This window comes from Hippocampus bargibanti, linkage group LG13 (genome assembly GCF_051943395.1).
Source record: "Hippocampus bargibanti isolate YZ-2025 linkage group LG13, ASM5194339v1, whole genome shotgun sequence".
In the NCBI taxonomy this organism is placed as follows: domain Eukaryota; kingdom Metazoa; phylum Chordata; class Actinopteri; order Syngnathiformes; family Syngnathidae; genus Hippocampus; species Hippocampus bargibanti.
This window is the reverse complement of record NC_142746.1, coordinates 13,240,088-13,258,117: the sequence shown is the minus strand read 5'-3', so window position 1 is coordinate 13,258,117 and position 18,030 is coordinate 13,240,088. Positions and strand designations below refer to the sequence as shown.

General features: G+C 41.5%; 1 protein-coding gene across 4 annotated transcripts in view; it reads left to right on the top strand.

Annotated features, from left to right (window-relative positions):
• Positions 1 to 1,812: 1,812 nt before the first annotated feature.
• The window catches only part of col21a1 (collagen, type XXI, alpha 1), a 31,024-nt gene continuing 14,806 nt past the window's right edge, over positions 1,813 to 18,030 (top strand). For all 4 annotated transcript variants that reach the window (XR_016116916.1, XM_089012214.1, XM_089012213.1 and 1 more), the window contains exons 1-8: positions 1,813 to 1,885; positions 6,831 to 6,960; positions 7,064 to 7,624; positions 8,837 to 9,002; positions 9,071 to 9,299; positions 11,267 to 11,440; positions 16,234 to 16,311; positions 17,643 to 17,726. Coding sequence is in view for 3 of the 4 variants with exons in the window: in XM_089012214.1 (XP_088868340.1) it covers positions 6,864 to 6,960; positions 7,064 to 7,624; positions 8,837 to 9,002; positions 9,071 to 9,299; positions 11,267 to 11,440; positions 16,234 to 16,311; positions 17,643 to 17,726 (1,389 nt within the window). In the remaining variant the exon portion in view is untranslated. The remainder of the gene's footprint in view (positions 1,886 to 6,830; positions 6,961 to 7,063; positions 7,625 to 8,836; positions 9,003 to 9,070; positions 9,300 to 11,266; positions 11,441 to 16,233; positions 16,312 to 17,642; positions 17,727 to 18,030) is intronic.

Here is an 18,030-nt window from a genome sequence, read left to right as displayed (position 1 = left end):
CCCCGCTATGACTTCTGAATGACTTAAAAGTCTTTTCAGAGGCTTTTCCTGGCTCTCGTTTGTTTCCTTTATGTATGCATTATGTTGAGTTCAGCCGTCATCCTCCACCTCCTATTGTTCCGTTTTGTTTCATCAAACTCTCAATCATCTTTCAGTGTTTGGTGTTGCACATGGCGTGAATCGCAGAGAGAGCTTTGCAGTTTACAGTTTATTTCCTAAAAGCCACTTTTCTGCAAACTATAGATGACAAAGCGCTAGGACTCAGGGCACACACAGTCCAATAAACATTCTCCTTCACAGTCACAACTAAGGACATTTTCAACCGTTTCATTAACCTGACATGTTTTTTTTTTGAATGTGGGAAGAAACCAGAGTCCCCGGAGAAAACCCACATAGATGCACAGAGAACTTGTAAACTCCATACAGTAAGGCCACAGCTGGAATCGAACACTGCACCTTTGCACTGTGAGGTGGACACGACGAGCAGTTGTCCACCATTGGCCCTCAATTTTTATACACTTTTTTTCTTTCTTTTTTTACTTTAAATATTCATCTATTAATGTTGTCACTGCAAAACTGACCAATTTTAATGTGCATTATTTATAACAGCTTCTTCCCCCAAGCCATTAACTCTTTGAACAGAAGCCCAAATGGAACTGTATAGTGCCTCTTGCAATTTTCTGATGATGATAGTAGTGCAGCGTGTTCGTCCGGAAACAAATTCCTTGTGTGTTCTACATACTTGGCAATAAAGATGATTCTGGTTATTGCATGCATGGTTATTTACTTAAGCAGCTCCTCTGGAAGTACTGCATGTAGCTGACTGAATAGGAGCTGCTGGGCAGATGATACTTTGAGTTATAACTCATCACATAATTTCTTGTTTGCTTGTATGTGTTTGTATGACTTAGTACTGTATAACATACTTTTGCATTAGATGTGGAAAAATTGATTCAAAATGTAGTCCAGCAGAGGACCTAAGGACATGTATTGAGCATGACTCCTGACCACTTCTACCAATGTTAACATTTTGCCGATCTCAGCAATATTCCAATATTGGTGTTTGTTCCCATGTACAACTGCATTTTCCACCGATCATGTACCATACTAAGATCACATATAACGTTCTACAGACTGTATGCGTTCTCGATGTGTTCATTGACATGAGATCGGGCTCGAATTGACTGAGGAAAGCTCATCTGTCTGTCTATGGCTGTCGCTTTCGCAGATATCGGAAAGAGTTCTTGGATGCCATATTTTCCTTTTACACTGCCATTACCCATATCAGTGTTCCACCAAAAGTGTGTCACTTGTTAATGCACCCAGAGTTAAAAAAGAACAGTAAATCACCTAATAGCAGAACAAGTTTCCTCACTGATGCCTATTTTTGCGTTATTGTGAGAACTGAGGATGTCGAATAATGCATGTTCTAATCGGCAAAAATGACTCAAATTTGTGGGTTGATCCTGTGCCTGTCTTCTACAAATGTCCATGTTCGTTGGTTATGCCCTTAACAAGCCACTGTTCCAAACCCACAACACTTGGAAGGATCCTGCTCTCATTACCGTGATTTTCCTTCTGGGCCGTCAGAGAATGAATGTCCGTTGTACAATTTTATGCTCTTCTTATCGGCTTCACTTTCCACTGGTGGTAATGAAGGCTGGCGGCATGCCATGGAGAGTGCGGAATGAGGCGGTGTAGAGGAGGATGAAGAAGGACAGAAGCAAAGGCAACCGAGGGAGGGCCTTCTTTCATTCACTCCACAAAACCTGCGTTTCTTCTTGCACTTTCTGGCAATCGTGCACTGCGAACAGTGATGATCACTGATCCCTCTTAATGAGAAGGATTAACAGGAATCTCCACGAAGGCTTGGAAACTCTAACAGGTAATGTCTTGCAAATATTTGGGATGCAGGGGACACTTGAGTTTGGGGAATTCTCATATGGCACATTAGGATGAAAAAGTTATTCGTGTTTTTGAATTGTATGCTCAACTTTGGTTTTGTGTGTTTCAAGGCATATCGATTGCTCTGCTGTCAAAAAAATGCATGTAATCATTAAGAAATGATTCCTAATTTAAGTTATATTTTGCTGAATTTTTGCCAGCACATCGGCATCACGAGAGATGCAGGAATAGTATCATTTTTGTTGTCGTTCCAAAGGTTACCAAAAGATTCAGAGCATATAAAGGATAATAATCGATGACACCTGAAGCAGTAAATGTAAAAACGGGATGTGCTATTTGACACGCATTCGGAGCCCTCTGAACTAATGCTTACAAGGCTTTTGGATGTTGAGTAGATTTCGAAGGAGGATGACTAACGTGGCTTGGCCCCCTTTTTGTTGCTTGAATAATTTGGCTGCAGTAAATCTCTGTGGTCTTGGCTGCAGTTCAGCAACAGAAGTTGTTGATTTTGGAAAAGAAAAGCTTTCTTTTGCCAAATTTCTATCAGATACGTGTGTGCTTTACAATTGTGGAGTAAGTGGATTGGCTCCTTTGTGTTATTCAATTGAAAATACAGGTTCAGTACTTATTGACTATAAATCTTCAGGGCTTAATAGTTCAAATGGTGCCTACCATGTCTGAAAATTTCACTCAAGGCGACAGTTTACGTTCTGACTTAGTCTTCAAAACTAAGCAAAACTTGAGGTTTGAACAACCTTGCAAATCAGAGAAAATGTCTGTCATCATATAAGTGGAACGAGATAAGTAATGCTAAGAAAATGAATGAATGAATGAATGAATGAATGAATGAATGAATGAATGAATGAATGAATGAATGATACCTAATACTCCACAGCTCATCCATTCCTTTGCCGGGACTTCATCACTTTTCAGCCGTGAGGTGAACTCTATCACAGGAAACGAGAGGTGCGATACACCCAATTGTGTGGTTGCTAGGCAGTCACATGACATTTGTTGCACTTGTATGATAATTAACTCATTCACTGCCATTCACGAATGTATTCGGGAATTGAAAATATGACGTAGAGCGCCATTCCCAAATTTGTTAGGTTTTGTTTTTTTTTCCTTGCTTGGGTGCCGATAAAGCACTGGCCAGACCTCTTCCAATGTTTTTTTCCCTTCCACAAGGGGGAAGCTTTTCCCTTTGTTTCCATGAAGCGCTTGGTACCAGATTTAGCTTTTGTTAAAGCCCTATATAAACCAATATGTATGCATTGCGTTGTATTTAGGACAGCCACCCTTATTTCAAGCTCATATAACTCCAGAGTCCAGACCCATATTTTTTTTTTTCTGATGAAAGAAGAGAGTCTAGTCAAAAGTCAAAGTCAGCTTTATTGTCAAATATGCTAACATGCATGACATACAGCACAGATGAAATTACTGTCCTCTCGGACCCAGCATGCAAGGCACTTATCATGACTTTAACAAACATAAACATGAAAACGCCAATTTGCCGGGAGAGGGGAGCCGCTGCGTGTTCACGCGCCGCCATCTAGGGGGAAAAAAAAACAAAACCAAAAACAAATATGACAACACAAAGATACAGAGTCATTCATTCTTGTGGACTTGCTGTACCCTCTTTGTGATGACATGAAGCAGTTCTAGATGAAAGAGGAGAGGATCAAAGCATCCATGTCAGCAGTGGATCAAGGATGTCATGGTGGAATTTGTACGTCTACTACAAGCTAAATGTTGTCTAAGGTTTCGAACGCTGCATTGAATGTTTAGGTAGTCTTAAAACTCAATATTTTGTGCGTCCTGGAATTCGAGTGACAAAGACAAATGTAAATGTATTTGTGTAAATGAATTTACAAGGTTTGAACAGATATGTCGAAACATCGTGTTTGGGGAAAGTCGTAGGAGGGGAAAGTCATCCAAGGTGCACGTTGCCAATTAGGGGGTTTTCCAGCAGTCTCCCCCGAAATCTCTAGTGGGGAAAACTCTGACTAAAATGGCTTTCACAACCACTTGAAACATGTTCAAGTGTGTCCTCTTTAGTGCTGAGTGAGCATCGTGGAAAAACCGTGTCATGTTGATCCTGGAATCTATCTTTGTTGAACACAAATAGATGAACTGGATTGGCTAACAGAGAAATCTCAGCTCCTATTCAGTTTCGTCTTGATGTGTCATTATTTGAAATGAAATTGATACTATTTCCATTTGTATGAAAATGGGATCTGTTCCAGGAGCTCTGCTTTTTTCAGTGTATTGCACAATATCTGGTCCTCATTTGCAAGTGTTTCCTTTAAAGCTTGTCAGCAGTTTCTCAGTCCCACGTGTTTGAAGACATCATCTCTTAGGGCGACCGCAGAAATTAGTTTGATGATCGAATGTCTGCTGTCGGCCCGCCTGCACTCATTCATCAGCTTGCGTATGACATTGCATCTCTCCTTTCATGAGGTTGAATGTCATAATAAATACACATTGTCTTCAATCTTGTTGTAGCATGTACAGTGAAGTTGAAATTGCATCTTTCGTAATTACCGCTGAGTGATGTGCAAGGCCAATAGTTTTATATCAAAACACTTTGCTTGCTGCTTCAACAAATGCTTCAAGAGATGATGCTGATTAATGTCGAGTTGGAAAACACATTCTATTTTTAGACAAGTTCCCTATTGTAATATAAGTCATGCTGAACTCCGACAGTCATTTCCTGGATTTCAGAGAGACTCTGCACAGCAGCTAAATGCCATAATCATATAATTATGATGTTAAAATGTGGTGTGAAAAAATACCAAAAACACAGAAAGATCACAGGTCTGGCTTTAACGTTTATTGTCTTGGAAACATGGCGTTTTAATTGTATTCTTAAATGTGGTGAAATTGGTGACATTTGAGTCCGTAATTTATAAAACATGAATGGGGCAAAAACTTTTAAAGGACAAAAACAGCTCATTTCCATTTAATATTTAGTAACGATGCATGTTGTTAGCGTTCCCGTTGTCTCACAGCCATTCCCAGGCTGTCACCATGCTGCTCTTTGTCATATTTGTCACATTCCACAACATTCCAAGTTTTCTGATCATCTAGATTATTGGTATGATAAATGGTGATCATTATCATTGATTACCGCACATTGATGATGCGTTAATGTTGAGTACTCCCATTTACGCATGTTCATGAACAAGTTTGCCAAGCTCAAGCCTGCCTCTTCCAACCACGCTGAGGCCAGACAATTTGGGGTCAATTCTGGATCTTGAACAAAGCGTGTTTTAAAGAGAATCCCATAGGAAACAGTGGGTATTAGCTCAAGGGTAATTGTGGTTTCGAAGTTTAGTATTCGTTTAGGAAGGCGGAGAGAGTCATGTGAAGATGTGCTGTACAAAGTCCGAAAGGAAAATGCTTTTGTGTGCTAATGTGTTGAGAGCTGAGAAACTGGATTGGGGTAGCTCTGAAGTCAATGGCAAGTCAGAAACTTGAGTTGAAGTCACCCCCAGTCTTTCTCTTGGTCAGTTGTCAGCAAAATACAGTAATTGTGATTACAGTATTTGCTATCAACATTGGACAAGTAGCTTCCAAAATCTAGTACCGCATTTCCCACACTGTAGTGCACCTAAAAGTGTTACAGTTTTGCAAAAGTGCACCTTTATAATCCAATATGCCTTCCATGTGGATCAATATTCAGAACACATTGTTACAGTTGCAGCAGTTGTGAATACTTGATATAAATCAAGCTATGTTTTGTATTGTATTGTATTGTATTTGCCTAGCGCCTTGTACAGTAGTTAGTAGTAAGAAGCAGTAATTCATGCCCTTTTCACATCTCGGCTTGATAACTGTAATGTGCTTTACTTTTAGTCAGTCAATCCTCCATGAAGCGTCTCCAGCTGGGTCAGAATGCTGCTACACGCCTCTTAACTGGTACTCATATGAGGGAGAACATAACTCCTACTTTGGCATCCCTTCACTGCCTCCCTATATATTTTAGGGTTATTTTCAAGATCTTATTATTTGTCTTCTAATCTTTAAATGGCCTCGCTCCTCCTTACCTCTCAGAGCTCATCCACCTCGACACACCTTCCCGACGCCTCTGGTCTGCTGACAAGACATTATTAGATGTGCCAAAAACTAAACGGAGGCTCAGAGGGGATCGAGCCTTTTTCGTTGCTGGTCCCACTCTCTAGAATGACCTGCGACTGAACATTCGACAAGCCGCCTCGCTACCCATCTTTAATACCCATCTCGAAACTCACATGTACTCTTTGGCATTTGACTCAGTATGATTAAGACTTGATCTTGGTATTACTCCCTGGTGCTTTCTACTATCTTTGTGACTTCTTTATTTTTTACCATTAAGTGGTCCATGTTAAGCGCTTTGTTACAGCTTCAGCTGTTGCTAAAGCGCTATATAAATCAATATGTATTATATTGTAATGTACTATATTGTAGTGGATACATAACGCAACCACAGCCACTATTGTAGCTTGTATACTATGCACCTTTTAATGTGGTACCCACGATACATGATAACCATTTTAAAATGGTGATTACCATTCAGTGAAAGTGCACCTTATATTCCAAAATGCCTTATGGTGTGAAAAATACAGTACATGTATTTTACAGATTGTGTTGTCATATTACAATATTACTGACTCTTTCAAAATTACAACAGGGATGTGACTTGGCATTGGAATGCGCTAATATGTGCCAATGTCAGAAGCAAATTACGGTTGATATTTGCGCTTACTAAACTCTGGTGGTGATCTCTGAAACTACCGAGTGGGTCCATTTCAAGGCAACGTACTGCATCAATTGGTACCATACACATGTGGCTGGGAAATGACAATGCAAAACGGGAAATCTAAAAAGCTGGCTCGGTTTGCCTTCAAACCATCTGATATTACATTTTCCCCTTTCCTCTACAGGTGCATGCAACTGGCAGTGAGTGTGGCTAAAATATGGGTTACAACGCCACATCCATGCCTTGTATCTTAAGATGCATGTGTTTCATGCTTCTACATTGGCTTAACGCAGCACAAGATGAAGACTTAAGAAGTAAGTAGATATTCTTTCTTGACCTTCCCTCAGTGTCTTTGCTAGTTGTCTTCATGTAGCCAATACGCCAAATGAGCCAATTCTTTCTTTCTTTGTTGGTCAGGTTGTAGGACTGCGCCGGGTGACTTGGTCTTCATTGTCGACGGTTCTTGGAGTGTTGAAGACGTCAACTTTGAACTAGTAAAGCGGTGGCTTGTAAACATAACCAAAAACTTCCAAATTGGACATAAATTTACCCAAATTGGTGTAGTCCAGTACACCGATGATCCTATTTTAGAAATACCTCTTGGGAAGTATTCTACAAACAAAGACCTGATCAGAGCAATACAATCCATCGAGTATATGGGAGGAAATACGAGGACGGGAACAGCCATTGAGTTTGCCACACACAAACTGTTTGGGCTCTCTGAGCGTGGCCCGATGGGTGTATCCCGAATTGCAGTCGTCCTCACCGATGGGAAGTCTCAAGATGAGGTTTACAAGGCAGCCGAGGCTGCGAGAAAAAAAGGAGTCATATTGTTTGCAATTGGTGTAGGGTCAGAGACGGAGGAGGAACAGTTGAGAGCCATTGCAAACCAACCTTTTTCAACTTACGTTTTCTCTGTGGAGGACTACAAAGGTATTTCCAGGATCATACAAGTCATTCGACAAAAATTGTGTGAAGGTAAGAAACTGCTTATTTAAGGACCGCTTGCACAGTTAAAGGACAACCAACGTCACTTTTTTGTTTCCTAACTGACATCAGAAAAACGTTTTATAGCATCTAAAATACCCAAAACACGCAGTATGATATTTTTATTCAAATCCAAAACACCAATAAAAATGACTTAAAGTGTCCAAAATCTGCAAAAAATTGAGCTACGAATTTGGCATTTTCAGAAAGTCCCGCCCCCAGTTCGTGACGTTACGCAGAGACGTCTTGCATTGCTGGAGAATCAAAACAATGGCTTCAGATTGAGAGAATATGCTTTCTTTTTACACATCCAGTTATGAATATGATTCAAATAGTTCTGAAGAGGAAAGCATACATGTTTGCAATCGATTAAAGAATTTATTCCGTGCTATTTTAAGGCAACATTGGGGGGAAATGTCTCACCCAAAAAGAGGCAGAAAATGGCGACCAATCTCCATGTGAGGAATTAATCAGCCCGTTTCCACAGGCTGATAAATTCCTTACATGGAGCTTGGTCGCCCTCTTCTGGCTCTTTTTGGTGCAATATGACGTTTTCAGAGCAAACAGGTACAGCAAAATATATTGATGTCGTGGAAGGACTGCTACAATGTGTCCTTTTTTCGGTCAGGGGAGTTCCTTCAGTGACGTCACGTACGGACTCGTCACCAACTGAAAAACAAGACTTCCGGAATATGTAGCGCGAGTCTTAAAACGTAAAATATAGCTATATGCGGTGGAATCTTTGTAAAATACGCTCAGTAGAAGTCATTTGAAGCCATTTTACAAATTATGGACACAACTTGTCCGGAGACGTCGGTTGTCCTGTAAATGTTTTGCTGAAAAGGCAAAACATCTTGGCTGAGATTTTATTCGGTTATTATACTAATAGTCATTGTGAGTGATATATAATTATTGATAATAATCGATGACTGCGTGTAATTCATTGTCAAGCAACTTGGGCCAAAAGGAAGTGCAGCACTTGGCTCCAAGTAGCTAATAGCAATCCATCCACCCATTGACATTCTATATCACATGTCCTTATTAGACCAATAGTTATTCATGGTCACAATATAATCTTCCATTGACGTAAGAGTCATCTTCTTGGTTTATGGATGAGAAACAGATCACTCTGAGGAAACCTAAGCAAGCCCAAGGAGAAAATCACAATACCTGTATACACTGTGCTTTTCTTTTTTTTTTCAGAGACTGTTTGTCCTGTGAGAATACCTATTGATTCCAGAGATGAGAAAGGATTTGACATCCTATACCATTTAAATTTTGCCAAAAAAGTCAAGAAAACAAAAGGAACATATCATGGCACGAAGGCCTACGAGGTGACATCTCGTATTGATTTGAGTGAAACTACAAGGTTGGATTTTTATATTTATTTCTGCAATATATTTCTACTTTCAAAGCTGAGGTAATTTATTGTTTCAGGTCACTTTTCCCCGATGGCCTCCCACCATCGTATGTGTTTGTTGCCACTCTGAGATACAAAGGTTCGGTGGCATTGGAGGAGTGGGATCTGTGGAGGATCCAAACGCGTGACGATAGACCTCAAATGGCAGTGACCCTAAATGGACTTGATGGCACTGTTCAGTTCACCACAACCAGTCACTCACAAACTGGAACGCAAACAGTTACATTTTCACAGAAAACAGCAATGGTATGTGTGTATGAGGGATTGGCAAACGACCCCATATTTTCCGCACGATAAGGTACTTTCAATGAATGGCGCATTTAACAATATTTTCATGTATAGAGTGCACCGCATTATAATGTGCATAGAATACAGTAGTATCTACGATAGTGGCTGTGGTTCCATTATACATCCACAAGATGGAGCTATCTTATATATAAACTCCTCCTCTCACCCCCCATGGGTGGTGCCTGTCCCCCATTTTAGCTCGGGTCCTCTACCAGAGGCCAGGAAGCTCTATTGAGGGTTCTGCACAGTATCCGTGCTGTTCCCAGCACTGCGCTTTTTCTGGAACGAGATATCCAATGTTATTCCCGGGATCTGTTGCAACCACTCGTTGAGTTTGGGGGTCACTGCCCCGAGTGCTCCGACCACCACAGGCACGACTGTCACCTTTACCTTCCAAGCTCTCTCCAGCTCCTCTCTAAGCCCTTGGTATTTCTCAAATCTACACCCATGACAACGGCTTTCCTTTGCCCTTTATCTATGACCACGATATCTGGTTGGTTGGCCATTACCATCTTGTCAGTCTGTATCTGGAAGTCCCACAGGATCTTTGCTCGGTCATTCTACTACCTTGGGAGGTGTTTCCCATTTAGACCTTGGGCTTTCCAGTCCATACTCCGCACAGATGTTTCGGTAGACGATGCCAGCCACCTGGTTATGGCGCTCCATGTAGGCTTTCCCTGCCAGCATCTTACACCCTGCAGTATGTGTTGGATTGCCTCAGGTGCCTCTTTGCACAACCTACACCTTGGCTCTTGCCTGGTGTGGTATATCCGTGCCTCTATGGCTCTAGTGTTCAGGGACTGCTCTTGAGCAGCCAGGATGAATGCCTCTGTGCTGTCCTTTAGGCCAGCCCTCTCTAGCCACTGATAGGACTTCTTGAGATCAGCCACTTCAATTATAGTTCGGTGGTACATCCCGTATAGGGGCTTTTCTTCCCATGATTGTCCCTCTTCCAGCACCTCATCTTCTGTTCCCCATTGTCTGAGACATTCTCTGAGTACATCATCCGTTGGAGCCTTCTCTTTGATGTATTCATTGAGCTTGGATGTTTCATCCTGGACAGTGGCTCCCACACTCACTAGTCCCCGGCCTCCTTCCTTACGGCTTGTGTACCTCTCAGGGTGCTGGACTTGGGATGGATCCCTCCATGCATGGCCACCTTATTATTCTTGCAAGGTATCTGATCACTGGCAGGGCTTGCTGTTTATTGCCCGTGTCTTGTTCTTGCCATTGAGCTGGCTTCTGAGGACTTGCCTCACCCGCTGGAGGTATTTGGTCGTAGCCGCTGTCCTTGTTGCTAGTTCGAGGTTGTCATTGGCCTGTTGTATACCGAGGTACTTGTCGCTGTTTTCAATATATATATATATATATATATATATATATATATATATATATATATATATATAGTTACCGGTAATGATAAAACCCACTTATTTTAAATGTTTGATTATTGTATAAGCTTAATGTGCAAGAAGAAAAAAAGGTGTGTCTGAAGGATGCTTTGCCTCAGATAATCAACAATGAAGTGATAATTAATATTATTTCATTGTGATTATTGTTGCCTCTGGACAAATCTCATGCTAGCATTTCATGTTACTCTGATTCCCACTCCTAATTATTTGTCAGAATGTCACATGCTTTTGCTATCAAAAATAAGGTGAGGTGATTCATCTCAAAAAAACAAGTAGGGCCCTTGCCCTATAAGTGGGAACATTGATATGCTGTACTAAGAATACAAAACAAAAGGGAACTTCACATGATAACAACATTGAAATTTGCAATGACTGTTCCATAAATATATATGACAATGGTCACGGTTGCTGTATAGTGTATTCATATTCGACCAGTAATTTTTTTCATGTTGTAAGATGCATGTATACAATGTATAATTAGTTTTCAATTTCACATTCGTTTTCTGCCCAAAGAAATTGTTTGATGAGAAATGGCACCAACTTCGACTGCTGGTCACGGAAGAAGACGTCACTCTTTACGTGGATGACCTGGAAATGGAAACACTGACATTGGAGCCTCCTGTTGGCATTTTTATCAATGGAAAAACTCAAGTTGGGAAATATGTCAGTAAGGAAACAACAGCACCAGTAAGTACTCTAATATTGTTTACATGTATTGTGGAATATAGTCTGAACATTTTCTTAAAGTGCACTTTGATCAATGGGAAATTATTTCCTTCTGGTTAAAGAAATGCTTTGACACAAAATGTTCTTCAGTCGGTGCTATGTTGATAAACCTCTAGTGTCATTATGTAACAGCTTTAATTTCAAACCTTGTGATACATACTTAATGTAAACTACTATAGTGTTCACACAATGTGGCAGGAGCTACGACTGTGATTACTGCAGTAAAAACACTCTATACTTCTCTAATAGTACTTAACATTCTCAGTTATTTAGCCGTCAAATCATCCAAATATATAAGTCGCTGTTGTCATGACGCACTCAAAATAAATAGAAAGCTTTCTGCTTGAATGGAAACATTCTGGGGCCAATTTACCACAAACCCTCAAAAAATAGTGACGGATGAAGTGACGGGTCCTTCGTTCCTTTTTGAAGTCGCAAAGACATCATTGTCGGTGCTTTGGAGAGTATGCTGTATTTCTGTAAATGTTGCCTCCACTTGAATAAACATTGTACCTACACTGTGCAAGTAAATGCTTACTGTATATTTTACCCTGCCAACTGTAATTAGCTACCAATATTGGCACTTTTCTTCAGTCCAGCTAAACTTCTTGGGAATTCATTTGCTCACAAAAACAGCAGCATCTATCAACTTAATCCACTTCCGTTGCAAGGAAAACGGATGCATAGATGATACTCTCGCCTTCATGACACCTGGTGCCCTCTATTGTTGGTGCACCCCCACTGTCGATATATATATATATATATATATATATATATATATATATATATATATATATATATATATATATATATATATATATATATATATATATATATATATATATATATATATATACCAAACAAAGGCTCCAGGCCTTGTCCAGTTGCCTAAAGAAGTACACGAAAGAGAATGAGGCCAGAAGAATAAACAGGCTGTTCGCAACACAACCTGCGAACGTGTACGCTCAGTGGCAGGGTTCTAACAGCAGAGCAGACCCTCCAAGGCTGGAAACTGAAAGATACTGGAAAGGCATATGGGAGAAGGAAGTCGCACATAACAGCAGTGCACAATGGCTGGTGACTCTGAAAGAGGAGCACAGCAACCTCCCTAAACAGAACCCAGTTACCATCACAGCGGCAGATATACAAGGAAGAGTCTCAGGTATGAAAAACTGGACGGCACCAGGCCCGGATATGGTCCACACCTACTGGCTAAAGAAACTCACAGCTCTCCACGAGCGCCTAAAAGCACAAATAAACCAGTTGCTGATGGATGGGACTCACCCAGGATGGCTAACCGAAGGGCGAACAATCCTGATAATGAAGGATTCCTCAAAGGGTGCAGTTCCTTCCAACTATCGGCCAATAACCTGTCTCTCCACAACATGGAAGCTCATGTCAGGCATCATTGCGGCTAAGATAAGTGGAAACATGGATCAATACATGAGCAAAGCACAGAAAGGCATTAGTAGAGATACTAGAGGTGCCAAACATCAGCTGCTGGTTGACAGAACAGTCACTCAAGACTGCAGGTCCCGACATACCAACCTGTGCACAGCCTGGATTGATTACAAGAAAGCATATGACTCGATGCCACACACATGGATCACTGAATGCTTGGAGTTGTATAAGGTCAACAGGACCCTGAGAGCCTTCGTTGCAAACTCGATGAGGATGTGGAAAACCACACTTGAAGCCAATGGCAAGCCACTAACGCAAGTGTCCATCAAATGTGGCATATATCAAGGTGATGCACTCTCCCCACTGCTGTTCTGCATAGGACTGAACCCCCTCAGCCAGATTATCGCCAAGACAGGCTATGGATACCGGCTCAGAAATGGAGCTACGATCAGTCACCTCCTCTACATGGATGACATAAAGCTGTATGCTAAGCGCGAAAGGGACATAGACTCCCTGATCCACACAACCAGGATCTACAGCAGTGATATCGGAATGTCATTCGGGCTGGAGAAATGTAGTCAGATGGTGACTAAGAGGGGCAAGGTAGTCCACACTGAAGGGGTCTCACTCCCTGAAGGAACAATAGCAGACATTGAAAACAGCTACAAGTACCTCGGTATACCACAGGCCAATGGCAACCTCGAACTAGCAACAAGGAAAGCGGCTATGACCAAATACCTCCAGCGGGTGAGGCAAGTCCTCAGAAGCCAGCTCAATGGCAAGAACAAGACCCAGGCAATAAACAGTTATGCCCTGCCAGTGATCAGATACCCTGCAGGAATAATAAGGTGGCCAAAGGAAGAGATTCAGACCACGGATGTTAAGACCCGAAAACTCCTCACCATGCACGGAGGGTTCCATCCCAAGTCCAGCACCCTGAAACTGTACACAAGCCGTAATCCATGAATACATCAAAGAGAAGGCTCCAACGGATGATGTACTCAGAGAATGTCTCAGTCAATGGGGAACAGAGGATGAGGTGCTGGATGAGGGACAATCATGGGAAGAAAAGCCCCTACACGGGATGTACCACCGAACCATAGCAGAAGTGGCTGATCTCAAGAAGTCCTATCAGTGGCTAGAGAGGGCTGGCCTAAATGACAGCACAGAGGCACTCATCCTGGCTGCCCAAGAGCAGGCCCTGAACACCAGAGCCATAGATGCAGAGATATACCACACCAGACAAGACCCAAGGTGTAGGTTGTGCAAAGAGGCACCTTAGACAATCCAACACATAACTGCAGGGTGTAAGATGCTGGCAGGGAAAGCCTACATGGAGCGCCATAACCAGGTGGCTGGCATAGTCTACCGAAACATCTGTGCGCAGTATGGACTGGAAACCCCAAGGTCAAAATGGGAAACACCTCCCAAGGTGGTGGAGAATGACCGAGCAAAGATCCTGTGGAACTTCCAGATACAGACTGACAAGATGGTAATGGCCAACCAACCAAATATCGTGGTCATAGATAAAGGGGAAAGGAAAGCCGTTGTCGTGGATGTAGCGGTCCCGAGTGATGGAAACATCAGAAAGAAGGAACATGAGAAAATCGAGAAATACCAAGGGCTCAGAGAGGAGCTGGAGAGAGCCTGGAAGGTCAAGGTGACAGTCGTGCCTGTGGTGGTCGGAGCACTCGGGGCAGTGACCCCCAAACTCGACGAGTGGTTGCAACAGATCCCGGGAACAACATCGGACATCTCGGTCCAGAAAAGCGCAGTGCTGGGAACAGCACGGATACTGCGCAGAACCCTCAAGCTTCCTGGCCTCTGGTAGAGGACCCGAGCTGAAATGGGGGACAGACACCACCCATGGTGGGTGAGACTAGGATTTTTTTAATATATATAATTTTTTTAATGGTACATTGATACCTCGGCTTACGAACTTAATTGGTTTGTCTGCCAAACATTTATTTCCCATAAGAAACCATTAAAAATGAGAATAATCCGTTCCCAGGTCGCCAAAAAACTATAATTTTCTACTAAATAAGCCTTAAAACTACACAAAATATACATTATTTTATGTCTAATAACTGTGCCATTGTATTGTAATTAAAAATATAAACATTACTATCTAACGTCTGTGTAAGCTCTCAGTCGTACAGGAGTGGTCCATCGATGAGAAGGTTTCTTCAGCCGTCATCTGTACAGAAGTGAAGGTTTCGGACGTTTCGCCTCCTATCCAAGAGGCTTCGTCAGCGAACTAAAGTCTGACTGGTCGTATCGGCCCCATTTATATATCCCTAATGTCCAGACATGGTGGCGCCGGACACAGCTATGATAGGTCCCTACTCTCAGGTTGGGGGGGGGCAGGGGAACCCTCCCTGTGGCCCCACTGATTGTTCCTAATTCCTACTGATTGCTCCTAGGAACAATCAGTGGGGCCACAGGGAGGGTTCCTGCCCCCCCCAACCTGAGAGTAGGGACCTATCTGATGTGTCCGGCGCCACCATGTCCATTAGGATATATAAATGGGGCGATACAACAGTCAGACTTTAGTTCGCTGACGAAGCCTCTTGGATAGGAGGCGAAACGTCCGAAACCTTCACTTTTGTACAGATGACGGCTGAAGAAACCTTCTCATCCATTACTATCTAATAAAATCATTTTATTGACCTCTGTGATGGTCGTTGATGTAGTTGCCTTTTAATGATACCCGACTGAAGTTGTTGTGCTTTCTCGGCGATAATACCCTCACTCACACAGTCCCCTGCTAGCTGCTTTTCATTAATCCAAATCAACAGAAGTTTTTCAACCTCTTCTATTGGCTGAGACCGTTCCTTAGACAACACAGAAACTCCCTTAACCACATGTAGCAATGATCGACTTAACATACTGGTACTGGGGCGCTATGTCACACAAACTCACATCTCGTTCGTCTTTTTCGATGATCTCCTTCTTCAGTTCGACCGTAATTTTCTTTTGTGTCCTCTTCGGCTTAACACTAGCCTGTGGTGGGGTCTTTTTCTGTCCCATAATAGCAAAAGTACTCCACTCGATAACAAACCACGTCCGCACTGAAAGGAAGGGGGGGGGGTGGAAAACTAGTCCACCAGCCACTGTGGCGCTGTGTGGTTTGGTTCGTCCGCCGAAAACTAGTTTGTATGCCAAGATTAAATTCCCACGAATGTAATGTTCATAAGGTGAAAATTTCGTGAGCTAAAGCGTTCGTAAGCCGAGGTAACACTGCAGTTTTAAAGCAATTAAAAGGCATTAGTGGCATTTAAGGCACAAATGTTTTGCTGTTGTTTATATTCATATCACCTTTGTAATTGTAGTTTGTGCCCAAAATTGTACAGTTTGAAATTCAGAAGCTGCGAATCTACTGTGACCCTGAGCAGAACAACCGCGAGACTGCATGTGAAGTACCAGGAGTGGTACGTACAAGATTCTCATGAGGTTGGCGTTTGTCATATTTCTTCCCAAATGCAACAGAAATATTTTTTTTTCGCCTTCTTCTAGCTCTGGGATTCCACATCTGTTTCCACTCGCACTCAATTTTACCATCAGTTGACTGCACATTTAGTGTGAAATGATTTTGCCATCCCATACTTAATCATCACGCCATGTCATAGATACGTCTACCCAGTAGAAAATCTTATGGAAGCACATTTTGTAAATTATTATAACTATTTTGTTTTTGTTTGGAGGCATTCTTGCTGCATTACTAGGGGTGACAATTTCAGAAGCCTAAACTTTCCTTTTTTTGCCAATCACTTCTCATTGTCTTGTAACTAAAATTCTCAATCAACTTTGCAAAAAAACATTTCTATGGTGGAATCAGGAGTTCAATTTTACACTTATCACACTTTTGCACTTTTAACAGAACATTCTACATATATGGTGATTGCAGAAATAAAACATTGGCATTGCACTGATGTCAACATTAGATTGTTACAACAAATAAATATTGAATTTAATGGAATGTAAAAACAATAATATAAAATCAATAATATAAACACACACAATGTACCAAAAGGCATGATACAAGAGTGAGCCCACCCCTTTTATTGGCAATCTTAATTTTGGCAATATAGCTCGACTACAATTTGATAACAGGTGTGATGTAAACATAAATATAAATCTGAATATATGAGATTAAAAAACTAAATAATAATAATAATAATAAATATTATTATTTAGTTTATTTTATTATTATTATTATTATTAATAATAATAATAATAATAATAATAATAATAATAATAATAATAATAATAATAATAAATATGAATATATCCTGTGTTCTTCCATCACCGTTTGGTTCGGGGCCGCCACAAAAATGGACAAAATCCGACTTCAACGGACAGTTAGGACGGCGGAAAAAATCATTGGCACCGCCCTACCCACTCTCGAGGACTTGCACACTGCAAGAATCCAAACTAGGGCGTGGAAAATCCTACTGGACCCTCCGCACCCTGCCCACCACCTTTTCCAGCTACTCCCCTCAGGCAGGCGCTACCGATCCATGCGCACCAAATCCAGCAGACATTTAAACAGCTTCTTCCCCCAAGCCATTAACTCTTTGAACTCTTTGAACTCTTTCAACAGTAGCCAAAATGGAACTGTATAGTGCCACTTAGCAGTTTTTTTTGACGACGATACTCGTGCAGCGTGTTCTACCGGAAACAAATTCCTTGTGTGTTCTACATACTTGGCAATAAAGATGATTCTGATTCTGATTCTGATTATCCTTTTTTGCTCCGGCAGTGCTCCAACAGTCCATATTATGCTCAGCCAACTGAAAAACCTTGTGTTTGTCCTCCTGGACCAGCTGGGCTTCCAGGCATGAAGGTCAGTTTTTCCAAACAAAGTTTTGTGTTATCCTTTTTGAGTATTCCAAAAATGCCACAAAAGCATTTTTGCTGCATGTTTACTGCATGTTTATTGCAACCAACACTAGCTGAGTATCAAGAATGTCAATATTTACTGGTACCTGTGTGTTGTACATTGAATGCAAAGTACAAGTTCAGTTGTCCAATGAATTGTAATGTTATATTTGCCACCATATACAATAGTTGCCAGGAAGTCATTACTCGGCTTGAAAGTCTGTGTCAAAAAATAAAAGTGCTCATTGTGTTTCATTTAGGGTGAACCA